We start from the raw sequence: 23827 nt of genomic DNA on the forward strand, positions 1-23827 counted from the left end.
GAGAGAGAGAGAGAGAGAGAAGTCGATGCCTCAACCGATTCCGGATGACTGGATGTGTCAATTGGAATTGGGAGCATCTTTGTATATAATGCTCGATTTGCGTCGTCGAGCATCATATCGTACATAGCTAAACTTTTGCGTCACTCGCGTTTACGTGCGAATACATATCCGAGCAATACGGCTAAATTTAACTAACGAACAAACCTCATTGGGGATATGCAAACAAAAGAGACACTCCGACGCGACTTTACAATGACAGCGCGAGCGAGAACTTTTTGCTCGCGACGCGGACAGATACGTTAAGACAATAGCCGGGGAAAAAGAACGAAATATAACTGCTATGGCGCGTCGTATGGCAACTGTATAATGGAACTTTATCAAATTGTAAGCGATATTTACTTTAGCGAGCTGCGAGCGCGAGGATCGTATTATATATCTTGACTTTCATTAAGAACGCCACTTTCTTTGCTTCATAACAGTCTCGCAAAAGTAGATGGAGAAACAGGCTGCTCGAATAGTTTTTGCAACGTTAACGATAGTGTCAACCTTGCATATAACGCGCAACAGCGCTATCGCAAACGCGAATAAGATGTGTGGGTGTGTGTGTATTTTTTTTTTCGATGAGTGAACGCACCCGTCAGTCGTAGGAACAAAAATGATTGATATTTGCCGTACGTATACGTATCGCCGCGAGGCAGTTGCGCATTGGCAAATCTCGAATGCTTCGAATTTTATGCACGATCACACACGCGCGCGTTCGTAGACGCGAGTTCGCTTTGAAAATTTACCGATCGGTCGGTTGTTCTTCTTTTTTCTTTTTTTGTTCGATACGCTGGAAAGAGCTCAAGATTTATTAACCGAAATACGTTATCGTTTTAGCAAATTTATTGCGCCGCGTACTCGATGAATCGCGAAGAGACCATACATTTAATAGAAGCTAACAATGAAGGGTATACGATATTCGACGTTTAATAGGATAATCATAGAGCACAATAGGTAGCCTGAGCGTAAAAAGCTCTTATCGCTGCTTTCAAGAGCTTGAAAGGGGCATTTTCGAAGGAAAAACCTACACACGGCGGAAAAACACGTGCGTATGTGTTTACACAAACAACTGACGTAACACAGGGTAAAAAAGGAGATGGGTGGAGAAAAAGTGAGCAAGAGAAAGAGAGAGACGAGGAGCAAGAAGAACTTACACACACACACACACACAGATATATATAATATGTTGACGAAACAGAAGGAGGGAGCGCGCCAGAATTTCAGTCGAGCGTCGTTGCAGCGCAGATGTATGTTTGCAGTGGCAATCGACCATGCCACTCTTGCCTGCCAACAACTGGTGCTACTGCCGCCGCCGTTGCTCGCGTGCTCGTATATATAGAAACTGGCTCTCGCCTCGAGGACGGAACGAAAAAAAAAAAGAAAAAGAAAAAGAGCGAAAAAGGGTTGAACATGCACAATGCTCGACGCGTCGTCGCCCGTTTTTTTCTCTCTTTTTTATTTTCTTCGAGCTTCGACGGATTCGTCGTCGCATCGTTAATAGCGTACGCCGTATGCCGACTTCGCGGATTGCCACGCTAGTATAATAGTAGCGAGCTCGAAACTACTAAAAACTGCGAACTTTAAAAAAAAAACACTTGTTCTCGAGCGCAGTCTATATCTGATAAACGATAAAATTTTCGAAGAATCGTGGAATGGCCGCGAAAGAGCCTGTATCTCTCGCGACTGTGCGTAAAAAGTGCTGAGCAACCGCCTGCATACATACATACGTGTGCGTTCTTATCTCGAGAGTCGAGGAAAAAGAGAAAATGAGCTCGAGCTATACGTATACATGTGTTATATGCGCGCGGAATACGACGACGACGACGACGTTCTCGGCGACGCAGCGATTCTCTTTCTCTCGAGCTTTCCACTTGTACAATGTAGACGTAAAAGCATATAATGTGCTTATATATTCCCCTATATACGTTTGCCCGGTATGTGTCTCTCTATACGCATTAGAAACTCGCACTTTTTATCTTGCGATATCGATAAATCATCATCTTTTTTCGCAGCTTTTCGCAGTCACAAAAATGAGAGGGAATATCTCTTTCTCGGAAGAGAGAGAGAGAGAGAGCAATATATCGCGCGCGTACGCGAAAAAAGCAGTACGATTTATTCAAATGGCATTTGGCCCGAGTTTTTCTTTCGCTGAATACTTTAGAGTATACGCAAGATGCACTTGTAATATAACAATCGTCTTGCGTTGCATTATTGTATATACCGTACTCGCATCGGATAATATTGTCATTGCCGGATCGTCTCTGCACTCAACACGAGATGCAGAAGCTGCAGAGCCAATGAAACGAAGTGAGCGAGCGACGGAGCATAGAACGCGGCCGGTGACACGAAATAAAGAAAAAAAAAAAGAAAGCAAAAAAAAATGAATCACAGCGTCGACTGTACCGCATACTTTCTCTGCATAAAAACGCGATTAATAATGAAACTAGTCCACGCGTGTGTGCGGGTGGCTCGTATAGCGAAGCGAAGAAAAAAAAAGAACTGTGTCAGCGTCTAACCGAACTGCACCCGAGGACGGTATACACATATAAAATTGCAGCGGCGCACGAGCTAAGTCGTTGGCTCATATTTCCAAAGTTTAGCTTCTAAAGCTCTACGCGCGTCGAGCGGCATTATGCGCGATGGCTAGAATTCGAAAAGTGCTACTACTTCGCGCAACCTGCAAAACGATTCATTATCTAGCTCATGTATAGCCGTGGATCATTTCGAAGTATTAATACCATATCGGTCGCTGTCTATAGATCGCGAGATTCGTTAGGAAAACGTAAAGTAATATCTTGCATAATTTCGCACGTATTTATTTCTATAGCTCGGTGCTAATACCGTCAATGTGTGTACGTCTCCTTTAAATCTGCCGTTGACAATTAATTACAGAGCTCGCCTCAGCAAATAGCGAGCCCGACGCTTTTCTTCGGAATGCCTGAAGAAGAAACGATCATGGTTATTATTATCAGGCTCGTAATGCCAAATGATATTCAGCATTAAGCGATGGAAAAGTGTGTATTAAAAGCCTCTTATCGTTGGCCACGAGCTCGAAATAGTCGTTTCTTTGATGGTGTTGTACGCATCCGCAAATACATATATATGCGCTAGTTTACAGGCTGGCACGTTAGTAGCGCGCGGGGCCAGCCCACACACAAAGGATTGAAATTTTATGGACCAGTCGTTTATCGCGTAATCCTCGGAATACATGCGCTGCGTGGCCTATAGGCGGTACGTACGCGCGCGCGCGAGCCCGTACACAGATGCGCTCCACATTCATACGTGTGTGCGTGTACATACATACATGTACGTGTTGTTCTTAATGGGCAAAACTATTCGGGCAAAGGCATATAGTTCGGGCTCCTCTTTTGGGGCGCGCGAAGCCGGAGCTCGACGGCGCTGCTGCTGCTGCTTTACTGCAACTCGATTATAATTATTGTACATATCTGCGCCTGCGAGCGTGCGAATTTCACGGAGCTTTATATAACGGCGGCAGTGGTGGTGTAGGCGAGGGAGGCGCAATTTTGAATTTTCATTATACAAGCTCGCGCGCGCGCGGTGCAGAAATGGTGTTGCGTACGTGTGTATAAGCGAGCAAAAGGCAGGGGCGCCAGCTACATATATGTAGCTGCGCTGCAGTAATAGCCCCAGCACGTGAGAGAGTGGCTTTCTTGTTACGTAATTCGATGAGAAATTTTCGGCCGGGGCTACACCTATGCGTACTCCCTATATACCACGGCTTGCGTGCAGAGCGAATTTTGGGGGATTGTGCTCATTCTAATATACTACTAGCTTCTGCTCGCCTCGGCGCGAGCCGTACATACGTTCGGAAGCTCCAGTTTTCTCTTTTGCCCTGCGACATTGTAACGAGTTAAAATCTGGCTCGAAACCTTTAGCATCTCGACGATCGGGAAAAATCAATACGTAGATTTGGATTGAGCGAGCTCGTGCGATAATCTGACGCGTGCGTAAATTAAGATTTTTCGCTTGGACACCAACATTGCTTAACGCGCAGCAGTTGGCAGCTCGCCAAGCTCGAAAGTTGCAATAAGAGAGAGAGGGAGAGAGAGAGAGAGAAAGAGACCAAACCTCGACGTTATCGTCCAAGTATAAGCGTGTACTATGGACGGCTGTACAGTGTGCATCTCGTGTGTATGTAGCGAGCCACTGCAGACGCGTCGCGTCTCGTGGGGCTTCGCGCGCTCGACTGCCGCTGCTGTGTGGAGTGGCCGTCCTCGCCTTGTGTACAAGCGATATATACACGTGTATATATCTATATAAGTACATTCTCTCTGCTGTCGGTGGTTTCCTTTTGGTTCTTCGCTTCGAACCTTGGCCTCAGCGCGCGACGAGTCTTCTCTCTCTCCATGTCCCTCGACTTGGAGTACTCGATCGAAGTGTCGAGTGTGTCGGTTTTTGGCACCAGTAGACTTGCTCGCTCACTTACTTCCTCCTCCTTTCCTCTCTTTTTCTCTTAGCTACACGCCCTCTGAAAATTTTAACGAACCTCCGTGAAGATCGTTAAATTTCGAGATTTTCAAGTAATTCAAATAAATTCAGTTTCGAGAGGGCCATTACTTAAGATCGATTTTTGCCCTCCGCCTCCTGCTCTTGGCTCTCTAGATATTATATATACGTACGGAGCTATTGAAAATGATGAAAAAGTTTTTCATTTGCCTTTGATGATTTATCAGGCTGATATATTAGAGCGGTGAGGCGCAGGGAAAGAAGAGAGCTAAGCCCGGAACCGCTCTACATGGTGTAAGCGCGCGAAAAATGTTTTTCTTATGCAAACTCATTCGCTCATTAAAAAAGTTGAAATCTTGCTGGGAAAGAGAAAGAGAGAGTGAGCCAAGTCTTTCTCGAGCTTTTTCATCGCTGCTTTACAAATGCGATTAATGCGGCTTAATCCCTTAATTTTTCAATTTTTATACTTAACACGGGCCGCGGTACCTGCGCGTGGACTCGAGCGCGAAATAAATAACGCAAATACGAAACGCTCCTCATTATAAGCGTCCGCTTCGAGCTTGCAACTGTCCTTACCAGAGAGAGAAATCGACTGATTTGCTTGGCTGCATAGCCACTGTTATACATACTATATAGCACACACGAAGCTTTGGACGATAAGTGACTGGTGTACACACTCGAGTACATGCAGTATAGAGGCGCGAGAGAGAGAGAGAGAGAGAGGGGTCAAGGTGCTCGTCCACACACTACAGTATATAATTGGCTCGCACGCGATAGGTCTCACTTCATTATGCATGTATCAGAGTTCGAATACGTGTGTGTGATACCGTATGCGATCGTGCGCGTACATATACCATATACGTACATGTATACTTCAGACCGATAAGTTTTCTACGTCGAGCGCTCGAATTTTATTTCAAGCCACGCGCGACGCGCAAATCTACTTTGCATGTATGTATGTGTGTATGTGCAGTTACCACTGCGCACCTACACTATATCATGTAAAACTGCTGTAATTGCTATACTCTGAGTTATTTTTAGAAATCCAGCTCTATTTATTTCGAGATTTCCCACGCGAAATTATCTGCTTCTGCAGCGGACGCCTCGTTTCCCCTCCTCCTTTTTTTTTACCCCCAAAAGTACTTCTTAATGAAAGATGTGCAGTGCTGCTCTGCATATATAGATGTATATAGGATTCCAAGCCCTTGGCGCCCTGTAAATCATCGTTTAAAGGCACGAAGCTCGCGAATAATGTAAACGCGCATAAACTTGGGACGCTAGGTGCACATAGTTGATGTAACGGGACCGCAGCAACGGCGCAGTTGCAGCTCCCTTATTATATAGATATGAATATACCTTGCCTCTCGCGTGCTTTACATGAAAAACGCATTAATCGGCCGTGTTCAAATGTTTAACACGAATATCAGTACTGTAACTTTGCCAATGCAAGTCGTGTAGGCGTTTCGCGATAATTTACGCACGATCAAGGACTACGTTTCAAGTTCGAAAAATGCTGTGAAAAGCCTTACAGGCGATAATAATACATGGCAGTCTTTTCTTCAACTGTTATCTATGAAACTCAAGCGTATAACGTTAATAATGCGAGCACCAAATTTCGATACGTCTTTCAAATATTGGGACACGAGATTTTTTCGTCGAATTTGGGCCAATAACTCGTGCAACTTTTCTACACGCGCGGCTCTGCCGTTTTGTTCGGATATGTTGTAGGTCTGAGGGCTGTACTGTTATGACTATGAATAAACAAAAAGCGTCACACGTATGAGCGTGTCAATCCCTCGATAATTTCGTACTACATGGCGACGAGTCCACGTGCGAGAGGAGCTGTTCGGTCGCAGAAAACTAAACAAGGGAAAAAATGGAATAAAGAACAACGCGCCACGCGTGACACGTCCGAAATGTGGAATTGGGTATGTGACGTTTGACGCTTCACAGAAAAAAATATTGAAAGGCAAAGGGACATTGGAGCACATAATGCAGCCTCCTTGCAACATTCCATTATAAGATCGATATATAACAGCCGGATTTTCTAACGTGTGACTTTTGAGGTTTAATGTACTCGCAAAGAAAGATAAAAAGAAGGTGCCTGATTGATTTGTTTTCGTAAACGTGACAAGAAGAGCGAGTTCAGGTCGCAAGATTTCTCCCGAGGCATACCGAGCTTTCACCTGCGTGCTAATGGCACCGTGTTATTCAAGCCGCACGATGATTCGCAAGCTCACACGTTTGACCCCGAGGACGGTACTCTCTGATGGGTCTCGAGTAGTAAAATAATACTAAAAAAAACACTAGAACAGAAGCGAAAAAAAATGAAAATACAACTGGCAGATAATCTTGCGAAAAATACCTATAGGCTGCACAAGTGCAGGAAATTTTCGAAGCTTTACGGGGAGAGAAGAAAAAAACGTAAAAAGTAAAAATATATTCCAGAAAAGTGCGCTGTAGAGTTGCGTTATACGGTATATAGTCAAAAGTAAGTTTCGAGAAAGAGAGAGAGAGAGAGAGAGAGAGGAAGAGAAGCCCCCAAAGAGGGAAGCGCCGCAACCAATAAGGATAAAAGAGTGTATCCAAGTTTGGCTTGAGCTTCGTAAATAATTCAACTTTTCAAGAAAATACACTCACCATAGTTTCGTGTAGTGAATATATGTATACATTCTCGCATAGTCTTCGGGTAATTTCAACGATGGTCAAGGAAAAAAAAAAGAGTGAAAAGAAAATTTGCCGTGAGAATTTCTGAAAGCATCCTGTTTGCGGAGAGTCGTTCAATAATTTTACTATTTTTTAAGCGTTAATGTTGCTCATAAATGTATATACGGAGCATGGCAAAAGTTTCCTTAAAACTTGGCCGAAGAGCTTCTTCTTTCTTATTTTTTCCTCGCCTTACCCCTCGTCTTCTCGGGTGAAAAAGTAACAAAGAGCACGAAAAATTTCCATTATATTATCATCGAAATGCTTGAGTAGCTGCGCCAAAGCTTCATAGTCGCACTAATCAAATATACTTACCAGTAAAGCAATGAATTTGCCGAGTACCGTCTTCGATGTCAATATATACCGGTACTTTCTTTATCTACAAAAAGCTTCAGCGTGACAATCTCGCGTCTTCGAGGCAGAGAAAATTTCGCCTCTTTTCTCTGCTGTGTATATGAACTAAAAAATATGTTCTCGTCGACTTTGCATTTTTTCTCTCTCCCTCTCTCTCTTTTTCTCTCATCCGGTGCAATTAAGACTTGCTCGCGCTACAAAGGAAATTTTTCGCCAGGCGTACGTGACGTTATTGCACACGCGAGAGACCCACCAACTCAAATGAGCGACTCGTGTGGGTGTATGTGTGTGTGCCTTCTTTCGTTCTTCGTTTACCTGCGAGTATGACCCCGGTCACGTGTCTACGTGTACAGTACACATATACCTTATATACCGCTTGTAATTATGTAATAGCGTGTCATTTCAAATTTGAGACTTTTTCGAGAAAAATAACAACGTAAATTCAGTCGACGCTGCTGTTGGGCGCCTAACTTCCTAAGGAGTACCTTTTAATTAAAGCAATTTTTATGCAAATTACTATGTGACTGAAACGAGAGGTCGTTGCCGTTTCAAATGAGCTTTTTTTCTAAGTCAATTTTATCACATGTTTACCCGCTATATTTTAGGTTATTAACTGAATCAGCATATCTAATGATATTTTTCTTTTCTCTTTTCCAGGTGAGTCGCTAACTCGGCCAGAGTAGCAGCGCACGTGAGTCGAAAGAATATCAAAAAGAATCAAGCCCGACCGAGCTATGACTAATTTACATACGTTTACCTTCATATTGCAAAAATTTTGAATTCATCGCTAACAGATTAAATCGAAAAACGAGCTCTTCATCAAATCTTTAACACAATTTTCAAACAAACCACACAATATTCATTCAAATTATCGTTACCCTGGTAAAATTCATCAATATTTAATACCTTTTTTTTACCGACGAAAGTTTCTGGAACATAAAAGGGCTACTAGAACTGAACGTATACTTACCCTAAGCGTAACGTTTTTTTTAACATTTTATATACATAATAATGCTCCACGTTTATAAATTGTCTAATGATTATTTTTTGACTATAAAAATTCTTGCTAATTACTATTTGAACACTTCTTCAATAGTTACTTTTTTTTTAACATTTGATATTTATAATGTCAATTAAAGTCGTTGATTGAAATTAAATACCATTAACATTTACTACACTTGGACATTTTTATTTAGAATTAAATCTAACTACGATCAATTGATAAAGGCTCACGCCATCTAGTGGTAAAGATTTCAAGTGATATTATTGTGTTTAAAGTGGTTAAAAACTGGTCTCAAATTTTTCATACAATAAAATTGTCATTTTAACAGAAAAGTCTCCAAAATAAGCCAATCAATGCAAATGTATTATAAAACGTTTTGAATGGGCACCTTTCGGTCATAAAGTCATTAATGTTGAGCATTTTTACTTTGGTACGCTACTGAAACATAGTAAAATATTTAACACTGAAATTGGATCAATTTAATGGAAATTAAAATCTTAAATCTAGTTACGACTAAATCTAATTTTACATATTTCAACGAGTTCTTCTAAAAATAGCCATCAAAGTGACGCTTTGAGAATGATTCTGAATTCTCTCCTCGTGAAAACATCGATTTATACGTAAATTGTAATGTGGCTCTTTTTCAATTACTCGCAAATTACAGCGAACGTAAAATTACTCCGAGTGCGTCTTTGGAGCGAATTAAAAGCGCACAGCTCTGACCACGTCAGACGCACAAGGAGTTCCAGCGATTGAATGACAGGATTGTTTGTAGCGCACGCACGTGGACCTTTTTATAAACCGAGACTCCTCTTCCAAGCCAATATTCCTTTACCGATGTAGCTTTGCTCGCGAGAGCGGCTGCACGCGGCAATTACACGCTTCCATGAGCGTGTATACACGGAACATAACTGACTGTGCGCAATTCGTTTTTTTTTTCTTGCGAGCTGAGTTGCTCTGAGTTACAAAAGCAGTACGATAAACCAGTGGGTTGCATAAGCACACCGTCTGTGAAACAAAGCACAGAAAGTTCAAATGGAAAAACGAGCTGTGGTATAAAAAATAATCGGATATCTCTGGTACTTTAGATTTATATTCAAAAATATACGAGATATTGCAAAAACGTGCGCGTGTATTTGTGATCGCTGCAGTAAATGCGGGGGAAACCCCCGTTGGGCGCCATGCGCGCACATGTAAACGCAATAGAGGAAATCACTTCCATTCGTTTTCCGGCGCGATCCAACTCGACGGGAAAATTGCAAGATGCATCTTCCGATGAAAAGAAACGCAGCACACACGCTTAAACAACATGCGATTTGCAAGGAGAAGCGAGTGCAGGAAAATCTTTCGCTGTAAAGAGCTGCTTTTTCATGTGGCACGAGCGCTAAATTGAAGATTTGCATTCGTAAAGTTCTATTTGCGTAGCGAGCATGCATGGCGAGACAGTATTAATCTTAAAATTGAGGTCGCGAATGTACGTACAAGCGAGAAGTAAGAAAAAATAGTTGATCCTGTCTCGTGACTTGAAAGATTTACGACTGCATCAATTTAAAAGTTTTCTTTTTATTTATTTTGGCTACTTAGGTCGGTTGACCGCGTCGGCTGGAAATAAAGCTCGATACACGAACGCAAAATCGGTAAAACCGCAGTGCAGTAGTACAACATAATAAGCTAGCGAGAGAAAGAAGCTCGTCAGAGATAGCTCATACACGTTGGCGGTTTCGAGTAAAAATCCCGGAGGACGTTTCGTGATTCTTTGTGCTCTCGCCCATCCATGTTAGAGGCTGCACACGTGCATCGAAAATTCCGTGATTGGCTGTCTTTTTTTTCTTGCACGCTCGCGTGTACTCTTACCGATGAGAGGAGAGAAAAAAGAGAGGATAAAGAAGAAAAAGAAGAAGAAACGTCGCTTGGGATCTGAGAATACCTCGTGGGTTCGATTCGCATCTTTTATTCATATAATACCGCTGCCGCGCACGCTGCGGTTTTCGAGCCTGACTTACTGCAGCGGTAACGTCGACCGAGCAAATCTTCGCGATGCGTCACGATCGAGGCCTATGATTCGCGCGCAAACGTCGAAAAATACCCTGGAATAACGTATACCAGGCTGCATCACTGCAGCGAGCAGCTGAGCTCACTCAACCGGCTTGAAATAATTTTCAATTTCCACCCCCCCCCCAACCCTTGGCTTCCTGCTGAAGCATTTACTAATATGACGCGTGCATATTCGAGTCGACGCAATGTTGACTATATTCGTTGCAAGCTCACAGATTTTATACCTAGCCTACATAACGTACTACATGTGCGAGCAGAAGCAGCGGCAACAGCTGAACAAACGCAAAGTTTCAACCACTAGTCAACATTGCAGTGCTGCTTGCCCGCGGAGGATTATACGCTGCCTGCCATCGTATCAATTTTCGCGCAAATAAATTTTTGCAAGCTCGCGCGACTTTAATTTCACGCTTGGACATTTTTCGGGTCCAAGGTTTGATGTATATAGGTGGCTCATTCCGCGGCACGTTATATATGCGCATCCGTTACGTGTGCAATGTTAATTTCCGACTCGAATATTTTAATCTTGCAAAAGTTTGTTTACCGCGTATTACTGCGCTTGTGTGTACACATTTCGCGCGTCCGCGGAAAGATTTTTGAGATTTCTAGATGCAATTACACGCGTCTTTCCGTAAGCTAATTAAACTTTTTATCGGATCCAAATGATAAATTGGCGATAAGTGTATTTCTTCGGCTATATCTTGACGAAAGCAAAGGACAAAAAAAAACAAAAAAAGCATAAAAGAGATAAAAGCAATAAGCCCAAAGTATTATTTCAATATATAGCTGCGGTGCTCATAGCAGGGTGAAATCGCATTATAAAGCACCGCGTGGGTCACGAGAGTTTAGAAGGCACGAGCAACGCGAAAAGACAAGACGTCGACAAACGAGGAAACAAAATTCAAGCTGCACGTAGAACTTGGAACGAGACGACGACGACGACGACGACGACGCTTCTTGTCGTGGAAGCTCTTCTTCGCATCTCTCTCTCTCTCTCTCTCTCTCTCTTTCCATAAGCAAATTGATATAGAATGGGCTGCTAATGGAAGATGCGCGCGCGAATCGTGTACATATATATTTTCTTCTTCCTCTCTCTCTCTCTCTCTCTCTCTCTCTCTCTGAGCTGGCCTATTGAGCTCGTCTCGCCCTTTTCGATGAAAAACATATACGCACAAAGACAGACAGATTTGATTTAATATTTTACCGCGCGTTTATTAAACCGAATAAGAAGTTGTTTGAACTTTGATTCAAAAGGAATATAGAGATGATGTTCAAGCGAAGATCCGTAATAAACGTTTCAGACTATGAATTCGATTAGACGTTATTTTTCAGTTTCTGCTGAACTCCCACAACTTTCCTAGTTGATTTCTTTGACTTCTGGACACACACAAGGATAAATCGCTCGTTCGAATGAGCTTTATTCATTGGTCTTGAGGCTTTTTAATTAGAAATCACGAATGTTTGATTGTCCGATACTACTGTAGCATAGCCTCATTAAGTAGCCCGTCAACGGCACAACGATCTATTAGCTGAAAACTGAATGCGCATGACGAGCACGATGAAGCGTATTCGACTCTTTTCACTGGCCGCGCAGTCTCCCATGAGTAAACACACAAAAACCGATCCTGTTTTTTGCTCTACGGCTCTCTCTTCCTCTCACTCTGTACTCTTTTGTGCGGGCACCGCTTAATTAAAGGTTTTCAACTCAAAACCGTCATCGTGAAATTTTAATTTCGCAAAATGGAGTCGGGTGATAAATTGATTCTGTTACGACTGGCGTGCTAACACACACGCGCGCGCCTGAGCACACTAACAACACTCGGTTTGCGGCTCTTTTAATCTCTTTTTCTCTCCCTCTCTCTCTCTCTCTCTTTGCTCTATTGCTCGCATGTGTGCACGCATTTTTATGAATTTGTAATTTAAGGGCTCGGGGGCTTTCAGAAAAAGGATTTTTTAAAGCTAAAATATTTTAGAGTTTATACCGTTTCAGTCCCGAAAAAGGTGTAATATGCAGCAACGAAAGTGAATAAAAATAATATAAATCTGCGTGTTGCGAACATTGCGAGCAGCAACGCGCTGTTTTTCGCAATAAATAATGCAGAAGAGCTAGCTGTGCGGTAGGAAAAAAAGATTTTAAAAATAAATCCTCGACTGAATTTGACCGAATTAAATTCATCCGGTGCATAATTCTCAGGTGCTTCGCTGATGCAGATATTAACTATATTCTTTTTCAATTACGAGCGTTAGTTACTCGAATTTCATGATAAATAGATTTTTCAAGCAAAGAGATATTTTCCATTATGAACCATCGATGCGCCTATCAAGTACGTTTATTGAAATTTATCTAAAGCCAGAATTATAACAAAGAAAATAACTTTGAGAATTGAAGATAACATAGAATATATAAGGTACGGCTGAATATTGAATAAAACTCTGTCAGGGCTGCTGCTGCAGAATAGGAGCTGTCCTGGCATTCAGCCTTGAATGTACGGATTGAAGAGTAACTCTATCGATCGAAACGGGCTCAAGTTTTCTCAAAATGCACCGAGACGTGAAGTTGATTCGGTTCGTTAAGTTTTCTCGTGTTGTGCCTATACATTGCGCACTGAACGGCGCGAGTGCTAACAAAATATTTTCGAATTAAGGCTTCTCGCCTCTCGCGTGCATTGTATCGAGCACTCGAGACTTCCATGATTGGGCCGTATATATTCTCCGATCTTTCTTATTTTTCAATATTTTTAGCTCGATTCAATTAAAAACGGTGGAGCGAGCCACAGGTGTCCAGGCCACGCCTTTGTCTGTCGTTTATAGACGATTTTTCTATTTTCATCGTCGCACGCTCGCCGCATGTCGCGAGATTTCCGCACGGGTAGGGAAACGAATGACGTTCGCGCGCTGAGTGGGTTCGATTTTCTCGAGCAGCAGCGCGCACGGAAATGCTAAATTGCATATTCACGTCGCAGGGAGAGAGAAAAAAATAAGAGAAAAATATACGTTGTAACGTCGTTAACGACTCGTTGCAACTTGCCTCTTTTTTCCAATATGAGCCTCGTAACAAGATCCTCACTGAAGCAGCGAGCAACAGGGTCTGCAGGCTTAATTATTAAATACATTTAAATCGAAGATATATCAATGTCTCAGCGGTAGCAGTAGTAGTAGCAGCAGCACCAACAGCAGTGATATCAACAGGGAGAAAGAGCTCAGAGCTATGGTATAGCCATCGGCTGCGGGAGGTGGAAGAGCCATCAGTGGCAAGTTAATCTTGCAGGAAACTAATAAAACTTGGTTAAGCCCGAGCAGTCTGCATATAGCTAACTATGAGAGAGGACTTGGTCGGCGAAGCCTCGCGGGAAAACACGTGCAGGAGAAAGAGAGAGAGAGAGAGAGAAAGAGCCGAGAGACGAGAGCTGCATCTATTGCACTGCGGCGATGTTGCTCAATGTTGCTCGATGCCAGAGCGGATCGTCGGCAAGTGGTAAAAGCACGCCACGACTCGAGGCTACTGTAAATGGCCGGCACGACATCGGCTATTTCTTTTCAATTCCACTTTTACATCTCCCGCGGCTTTGTCGTTATGATATTATAAAATTTTGCTCGTTTAGTCGCGAGAAAAACGCCAGAGATGGAGTAAAAGTTGCTTCGCGAGCATCGCCTTTCGCGCAAGTTGGAATTACGAGCGAAATATGTATAAACTGCTTATCGGCGCGTAAAAAGCAAAAGCTCGTCACGTACTTGCTTATTGCAATTGCGAAGTACTGCGAAAGCGGCGTAGAGCAGGGGGAGTATCGATGCGCCACAATATCGGCTTCGTTACGCACTTAACCAAGCGAAGACTCGCACTAATTGATCCGATCGAGAGGGCGATATACGTTCGCAGACGCATCTGTGTTTCGAGCCCGCAACAGCGTGTACTAAGCTGTATGCGTAGACGATGTAAGCATAAGCAGCGATGCACTCGACAGGTGAGGCGAGGAGCAATTTCCAATTGCGCCACGCTGTAAAGCTGCTCTCCAACGTATTATACAGAACGATAGGAGCTGCTGTAACGAGCGCTGTTATACGTATCGACATAATCGACGTTCACTCGAGCCTCGAATATCACACACTGTATGCACTACGTGCTCTGGCTCTAGCTGGCTTTGAGTAAATTGCTCGCTCGTGTATCAAAATATGCTATTGGCCCCTTTTGACACTGCACCGCGCTTTCAGTCGAAAACCCTCTCTCTCGCTCTCTCTCTCTCTCTCTCTCTCTCTCTTCTTGAACTCGAAATGCAAAATCTAGAGCTTTTTTGCGCAGCAAACAGATTACGTGCGATGTGCGAGTTACAGTACGTCGTGTGCCATAAACCACGTCGAATGTTGCCGATCAAAAGTTCTTCCCTCCGGACTACTTCTCTCATCTCGTGTATGCCGCCGCCGCCGCCACTCAACGATTAGCTGCTACACACATTTGAGAGCAAAAAAGAAAGAGAGAGAAATCTCCGACGCACCGATTGCCCTCGGGGATAAATGCAGGGCTGGATCTGCTGCCGTGGCTAATTCCGCGTGACTAGCCAAAGAGAGGCTAAGAGAAACTGAAATCCCCAAAGTTTTAAACAGAGCCTGACTCCTCGAAATAAGTCCAAAGAACTTCCGAACGACCGACGCATCCAACTCAAATTATCAACTTTTGAGCTATGGCGCGAGATTTTTCTGAAAATTGCCCTCAAATTATTCTTACATTGTTTTTCGTGTTTTCGGCTTGTCGGGTGTAAATCAAAAGTCGCTCGTTTAGCTGCGTTTTCTTTCCTCCTTCTCTTTCCTTTTTTATTTTCTTCGAACGTGCACCGAAAAATCTCCCTCTCTCTCTCTCGGAAAAGTCTCGGGTGCAACTTCCCTATAATTTCTCAAAAGGCCATTAATACACTTCCGCCTTTCCGTTTCCTCCTTCTCTTTGCCCCCCGCACGAGAGGTGTACTATCCCAGACATCTCTCACCCTTTATTACTCGGGGGCTGAGCGTTATACGGCTGGAAAACGAAAAATCGAGCGGACTTGGCGGAATTTCTCACGTTCTCAACTGGACTTGTTGGAGAAAAAGAGGACGGGACGAAGAGGAAGAGAAGGAGGCTATGTGCGCTCTCCCCAAGAAAGATCATTACTAGAGTATGTCCCCTGCGGGCAAATGTCTATTATGAAGCTCTCTCCGAATGCCTTTTGCGCGATCGAGCAAAACTTGAAGCGCAAAGAGAGAACTCGAACCGTCGAAGAATGAAAGAGGAGGATATACGAGCAAAAGAGGAAAAGACTAGCCACTGAAGAGGAATGTTCGCTTCGGGACAAATTAAAGACGTGGATTACTTTACAAGACCGCCGCACGTCGATTAGTTGACAAAAGAAATCTTAAGGTTTTTCGTCATTAAGTTTTAAGCGACTCTTGAAAAGTGCGCCAATTTCGTTTAATTCATCGTTCGGCATCGTATAGCAGTATGTTTACGTCTGACTGAACACCGACTCGTACTACTGATTTATTTGTTTTCTACCGCGTGTGTCGACGATTTTTCGAGCGCGGATCAAATCGACGAAACGAACCGAGTTAGCTGCCACTGTATGTATACAGCACACACGGGACTGCAATATATATCGCGTGCACATAGGTGCTAAAACGCGGATATACATATCGCGCGAAGCTTATAATGTATATCGATCGGGCTTCCACGCGAGCCCGACAAATACAAACAAAGCCATTCATCTTGCATTGCTCTCGACAAAAAAAAGGAGACCTTATCCTTGACTCTTAACCTCGAGCTCGGGCGCGCATGGCCTAGACCAATGTCACTCTGTCAGTTGTGCCAAAAGTAAAGTAGCCTCTTGATATGTATATAAAAAACTTACGTAATACACATTCAAGTACAAACATATAACGAAAAACACTCGTACAGATATAACGCGCGGTTGAGAATTTGTAGAGCTCTCAAGACGTTGCGAAGAGAGACGCGTCTGTCTCCGATGACAATATAATTAAATATGTATTTGAACTTGCAGATGAAAAAAACAGAAGAAGGTGCTAATAGCTATGTCCATGTGCTTTGTTTCTGTTAAACTTAGGGGCGGTAGGCGGCGAAGGCGGTGACGAAGATGACAAGGAGAAGGAAGAAGAGGCAGAGAGGGAGAGGCAGGAGGCCATCCGAGAAGCCGAGGAGCGGCGAAAGGAGAAGCACCGAAAGATGGAGGAAGAGCGAGAAAAGATGCGCCAGGAGATCAGAGACAAGGTCAGTATGTTAAAAAGAAAAACTTCGATGTTTGTTTTTCTCATGTGGCGTAGCCTTACAGCTCGCTCGTTAAATGTCATGTCTTAATCATTCTCGTCGTCGGCTGCGCCGTGCGCGATTCTCGCTATAGCCCGGTATACGATATGGATAATAAATGTTGACATAGTGACGAGTCCAAAGTACAACAGCTCCGACACGCTGAGCACACCTCGAGCCTTTCGTTCGAATTTATTCGCGCGACAAAATTAAGTAAACGTGTCCAGGTGAGATTTAGTCATAAATCTTACCTTGAGCCGCACCTTATCCCCTGAATCAGGTGTCACGTTGGTTTTTTTTCCTTTCCTTTTTTTTTACACCGGCTGCATCGCGTTACGTTTATAACTCCCTTTTGCCCGTTTTTATGTGCTCGTCCACTCCCTTATCACTGCATCGATTTTTATCGCGCGGCTCAACTCAGCTTTCTCTTTCTCTCTCTCTCTCTCTTGTTATTTTCTGCAGGGCTTTTTTCTCTCTCTCAATCTCGCGCGCAGGGCCAAGATTTATGACGTGGTCTATTATTTGCTCTGATTTTTTTTCTTTTTTTTTTTCATCGAGAGAGAGAATTTTTAGTCGTTAGTTCGTAAATCATAAACGACAGAACTGAATAGCAAATGCTCGTATATATTTACGGGAGGAGGATGGGAAAGCTATATCCGCGAAGCAAAGTAAGCGCTTTATACATCCGAGCGGTTATAAGCGCGGCCGCCGTCGAGGCTTTTGGCCCGACAACAACTGCCGCGTAATGCGCTCGAGAGCGCGCACATACATGGTTCGTACACCTACCACTACACCGTACAGCAGCAGCAGTAAGTCCGTGTAACAAGGCAACGATTTATTTTTACGAGATTCGAGCCAACGGCATGATTTTTTTTTTACTTTCATATTATATACACGCGCCAAAGTAAAAACCACATGGCTGGCAAGCTCATACGATGTATATATAGAAACTGATGCTTCGCGTGCAATTATTCGCGGTAAATGCTCGGGACGATTTTTCCTTTTTTTTCATCCCTTTTGTTTTCGTCCAATGAGAGAATGGAGAGGTTTCGCGTTTAATTCGTCCGCGCGTCGAGGCCGTTGCGCGCGCGAATGTTGTGAAAATTGTCGTAAAACGGCACCACACCTCTTACGGCTCTGGAAATAAACTCGTAGCTGTTAACTTATTGCCCAGCGTTGATTGTCTTTGCGTTACCTGCCTCTCGCTTTTCCCGCGCGATACCCGTGATCATTACATTGTTCTCGTAAACGTTTTCTCTAATTCTGTGTCACAGTGAATGAAAACATTCATTCGCCGAGCCGTCGTCCTTTTAAAGTTTCAACAAATAATTGTATCCGTCGCGTGATTATGAACCAACAGCTCGGATGACTGTCATTGTGGATGATCGGTTGGCATCCTTAATCGAGAGAATATCACGATCTAGAGCTCGCGGGAGTAACGCGATACTAACTCATATTCATAAACATGTCCGTGGTTATCAAAAGGCATGAAGAGCGTCCGTGACTCGTAAATTCTCAGGACAATCGAAACACTGCGCTCCCGGAGCACTACTACTACCACTACTACTATAGCACCACTAGTCGCACCCGTGGAACGCCCGCATCCAAAAAGCCAGAATGGCTCTGGACACATCGGCGTGACGTACAGGCAATACAACTCGTATCTAACGATCATATCTAACGAACTAATGTCGGTTATGGCTATACGGCAATGCTTTTCGATGCTGCTGTACCGCAGGACGCGCAGGCAAAAGCTGACTCCATTATGACGCTGCATCAGAGTCATTTTTGAGGTGAACCGCACGATCTATAACTTCCAATAAACGCGAATATAACCGAACGTTGTTACAAGATTTACTCTAAAAATTCAGATAGCTACGGCCTGCAGTAGCGCTTTTCATCCAATAAACTGACCTACTATTTTTTTTTTCCTTTTTTTTGAGCATTCAAGTACGCGTATACTGAAAATAAAAAAGAAGAACAAGCGTAACAGCATATTTCCCTAGGCGGTAATCTGCCTAAATAAACAAAAATATTTTCTATCAAATATCCAAACGCGAAGTATTAATAAACGCGCGAGCGAAAAAATTATGAGTTAGCTTCGCGTGTTTGGCCATTTTGTAGAAATTCTTCCAGCGGTACATACGCGTATCAGCGTAAATAAGCTTGCATAGGAGGTAAAGATAAATTTCCCAATAATATCGAAGCGCGATAGCCAACCGGATAAATATAATTGATTTCCTCGTGTGTAGACGTCAGAAAAAAATTCACATGAACACAAAAAAACGTATTAAAATTTTTTTTAATTTTAGTATGATTATAAAATTTTTCCTGGAGTAATTATATCCGCAAAGTAAGTGGAAAAAAATGTTCGAAACCACACGCATGATTAGCCAACTCAATTGATAAAAGATCTTTCTTGTTCCCGGTAATGCCTTGAAAGATCAAATTCAATGAGATCTCAACGTGATTAGCAACAATTATCCAAACGTCCTCGATATATAACAGAATAATCAACATGCGATCCGTAAAAGATATTTTTATTTTATTTTATTTCAGGAAAATATATAACGTCATAACATTTAATCCTTGACAATACGCACGCACTCACCCATCGGAATATTGAAAGCTTGCGAGAGCTTTCGCTTGGTGGCTTGCACGAGCCTCGCGCGCATCCGTTGCGCTTGGCAACGAGTAATGTACAATATTTTTCAAATTGTAACGGCATTTCAGTTTTAAATCCACCGCCGTCCGATAAAATGTTGCGAAGAAAGAGGAAAAAAAATTCATGACCCATAAAGTTGTGATGTGCGGCACGATGGTCGATTCGTATAATGGATAGCGCGAAGCCATACTCGGTACAGAAGAACATAACCAAATATATATATTTATCCTTCGAGGTCGTCAGTGTGCGTATATACTCATAGATTCGTCGGACGATATGCGTGCACAGCGTTTATTTTTTGGCATTTTTTATTGAATTTTAATGAAAAATATGGACCTTGTCCGCGTTGCAACGCGCGCTTGACACGTGAACATCGATGGCAGCGGCGGTGGGCGAGAGGAGAAGAAGGCTAGATCAAATGGAACGAGAAGTTATGCGATTGGACGTGTGAATACAACGGCAATATCCCTCAAAAATCCCTTTTAACTCCGCGCGAATGATTGCCGAGCCGTATAATACGGCTTCGGGGTCTGCGCGTGCGTAAGCGCGTGTGTGTTCGTGTGCGTGATGTGCGGCTATTATTGTCCACTTTTTACCTTGAAATTCTTGCTTTGGAACGTTTGAAATTCCTTTTGCTTTTGTTTTTTGCACTTTTTCAATTCTGCAAAAATTGTCGTGTTTTATTTTCTCAGCGATCTACCCTGGCTTACAAAACTGTAATTCTACAGCGACCAAATTTGGCTATCGACACACGTCCGTAAGCCATCGAAGTCGTAATCGTGACCGCTTTCACTTTCCTGCGGCAGACCAGTATCTATTGGCTCGAAGTGAGCAATAGTATCGTTGTAAGGATACATATAGGAAACAAAACATTTCCTCAAAACTTGATTAATCGACATTTCATAAATGGTCGATAAAATATATTTTCAAAATTTGAAACATACCGAAACTGAAATTTAAAAAAAAATGTCAACGTCAGAGTGAGGGAGAGAGCGAAAAAAACCGAATTAATTCTTAACAATGCTTGCGCTATGCTTCCGCCTCAATCTCTACAACTGGCAGAGAAACAAAAGGGGTCTATATACTGCGCGCGGCAAAAGCTCTTCCTAGCGACCTTCGAGTGTGTCCTTTGTCTTGGGCTACACGTTACGTCGAAACACACTGCAGCCTTCGAAATATGCTTTGACAAAAGACAACAGCAGAGCAAATGAATTGTTTAACCGGCTGTGTTTGTTCGCGAAAAAAAAGTACACAGAAGATGAAGTAACAAAATCGCATTTACATGGCACAGATAAGCAGCGTAAGTGTGTATGTGTATATGTGCGCGTTATCCATTAACCGATTTAAGTTAACGCATGAAAAAGCTCGCATACGCACGCGCGCTCGCGGCATGTCTCATCGATGGCGAGAGACGGAGAGAGGATACCTTATTGAATTCGAACTTTGTAACTTATTCACAATTTAAAGTTACTACACTCGCACGCACACAGTGCACAAAAGCTCGAAGCTACAGGGTCGAGTTTGTCGTGAACTTTGTGCGCTCGTGCACCTTCGAGTTCTTAACGTGCGCCCCTGCAGCCTGGCCGCGTGTACTCCCAAAGAGAGAGAGAGAGAGAGACGACAGTGACGACGACGACGACGAGGACGAGCTGCTGCTGCTGCTGCTGGTCTTTGTGGGCGCGTACATGATGCAAAGTTGTAAGCAAGCGAAGAAACTCTCACTGGCGCGCATTGCATCGCGCGGGCACAAGCAAACTATCCGCAAAACGTGAAAACGTGATTCCGTTAAATTTCGGTCAACTATTTCGTCTTTGGAATCTGAACCCTGTAGCGACGAATAAAATTAAAGAATGATTGATGAAATTGCGCTCTTCGACACTTGATTTTTCAATTTTACGTGTATCGCCAGTAACATAATCAATCCTCGCAACACTGCAGCCAAAAAGGACCAATGAAAAATCGATTTTCATCTAAAACGCGCGCCTACGTAGCGGTATAGCAGTAGCACGGGTCGCAGTAGTTTGTGTGCGTATATATGACACAAGCAATAATTTTTTAATTAACGTCATAGCGCGCGTTCCGTGTATCGAGAGCCGACCGAGAAGAGAGAGAGAGAGAAAGGAGCAGCAGCTCCGATAATTGATGAATAAATTATCGAGGCAGGCGCGAAGTGAGCCGAGCGATGATCGATAGTCTTGCCGCAACTATATAAAATCAACCTCTCATATCCTCGTTCATTTTTTTTCTTCTTTTTTTTTTTACTTCATTCCTTTTCGTCAATTAAAGTCCGAATTCCCTAACGCGTAGAATTTCCGCGCACCACCGAAGCTACCAGAAAAAGAGAGAGAGGAAAAAATTATCGGGCGTATATTATACCTACCGCAAGTCGGAAGAATTCCATATCTAATGCTCGATGTTGGTGATACTATAACGATGAAAAGTACCTCGTCTTGTTAAAGTAATATATACGTAATGGCCGATTACCCCCTCGGATATATGCGTGCTTATGCGATTCACCGTTGTTATACACGTTTTCTTGGCTTGTTGAAACATCGTCATCGTCATCGTCGTCGTCGTCGTGAAGCAGCTTTTGCGAATGACCCTCCTAATCGTTATAAGAGTTAACTCGGTATGTAAGCGTCATGCCGCAGCTATATAGGATACAAGAGAGCATATGTGCGCGCCACTTTTGCCCAGGCGCGCGTTACTTTATGAAAATGTGTCCTCCTGCCGTCGGCCGGGCTCGCGTCGACAGCTGAATTCCCTCCCGCTTACATTCCGAGCATTTATTTGATTCCCGTAATGGAGCTATACCTACTAGCGACTAGTGTATACGGCCCCTCGCGCTCGAAACGTATAACAAATGTATATATTCGTTGCCGAAGCGGCACATACATATCTGTAGCGCGAGCTTTGAAACTTTTTCAAAGGTAACCAATAAACCTTGAGAAGTTTTTCCCTTTTTTTTATATACGACTCGCAAAATTCGATAGTAGAAAAGTATCGGATAGAAAAAAATACCTGCCGAGTTGGAAGCCGATACGTGCGGGGGTACACTGAAAATTCAGGTCAACGTGTGTGTGTGTGTGTGTGAGCATCGCAGCTGCTGCTGTTTCTGCCATGCTGCTGGATACTCGTGCGCTCCATTAGCTTTTTAGCCTTAAAGATATAGTCTTTAATCAACGCGAGCCTTTTTGAGTATTCAAAGCGTTGCTTCGATTTCCAGCGCTAGCTCTTTTTTTTCGCGTCATCGTCGTTGTGTCGTATGCTCAAAAAGTGCAAACGAATCCCAACGATTTTTCCCTTCTTCTTTTTTTTTCTGTACTCCCAGCTAAAACGAGCGCAACGTTGTTTGCTGCAGCACGAAATTGTTTCATTTGTCATAGTTAAACGACGCCGACGATGTTTTTGCGCTAGACACTATACGATGATCCGCGCGCGCACACACTATAAGCTTTCTTTCCTTTGTTTTTTATTTTCCTTTGGAAATCACGAGGAATTTTAATTAAAAATACTACGTACGTTGCCCTCTCTCGTTCTCTCTCTCTCCTTTTTCCCCTCGTATAAAGGACAGCACCTTTCAACATAGCTACATAAACGTGCAAAATAGGAAGCTTGAATAGCTCGCATATACGCACAGATTGTTACACGCGCGTCCAGTAGTGTAACGATAACAACTCGATCTGTCTCGCGAATGTATAATCAAAAGTCAAATGTAATGTCGAGGCCTCTGAATAATGTTGGTTTCGATCCCTGCATCTTATTGCACGCGCAGATAAACAATTCATACCACCGCTCATACTTATATAATTCATTTCAATACATTTATAGAATAAAGTTTTCAATTTTCTGTGCCCGTGATTGACAATGTATTTTGCTTTTGTGTTGCAGGTGAGTTGCCGAGTGTCAAAACTTTCTTATTCATGCCCGAGCCATCGGAGCTTCATGCACCAGCTGTAAATTACACCCAAGTCAAGTGTACATATATCATGACACGAATATATACACACGAGAGCACACGACTCAGAGAGTAAATACTGCCACGAAGAACGTCGAGATGATTCAGCTCGGTTAAATGTTGTAGTAGCGTCACATGTGCAGAGACTCGAGCCTCTCACTCACTCTCTCTCTCTCTCTCTGTTTCTCTCTCGCTCTGAGCAAACTTGCAATGTATATACACGGGTTTATGCAAATCATCAACGAATCTCGCTTGAATTTTGTAATCGCGTACATAAATACACTCGCACACACG

At 43.2% G+C, this 23827-nt stretch overlaps 1 protein-coding gene across 5 annotated transcripts in view; it reads left to right on the forward strand.

The window, feature by feature from the left end:
• Nucleotides 1-23827, forward strand: part of LOC106648895 (complexin) — a 156537-nt gene that overhangs the window by 126806 nt on the left and 5904 nt on the right. For 3 of the 5 annotated variants that reach the window (XM_014366043.2, XM_023457781.1, XM_014366045.2), the window contains one exon: nt 16711-16874. In XM_014366043.2, coding sequence (XP_014221529.1) covers nt 16711-16874 — 164 coding nt within the window. The remainder of the gene's footprint in view (nt 1-16710; nt 16875-23827) is intronic. The other 2 variants (XM_023457782.1, XM_014366046.2) reach the window with 1 other exon arrangement.

The sequence above is a fragment of the Trichogramma pretiosum genome, unplaced genomic scaffold, assembly GCF_000599845.2.
Source record: "Trichogramma pretiosum strain Unisexual culture from Peru unplaced genomic scaffold, Tpre_2.0 scaffold22, whole genome shotgun sequence".
NCBI lineage: Eukaryota > Metazoa > Arthropoda > Insecta > Hymenoptera > Trichogrammatidae > Trichogramma > Trichogramma pretiosum.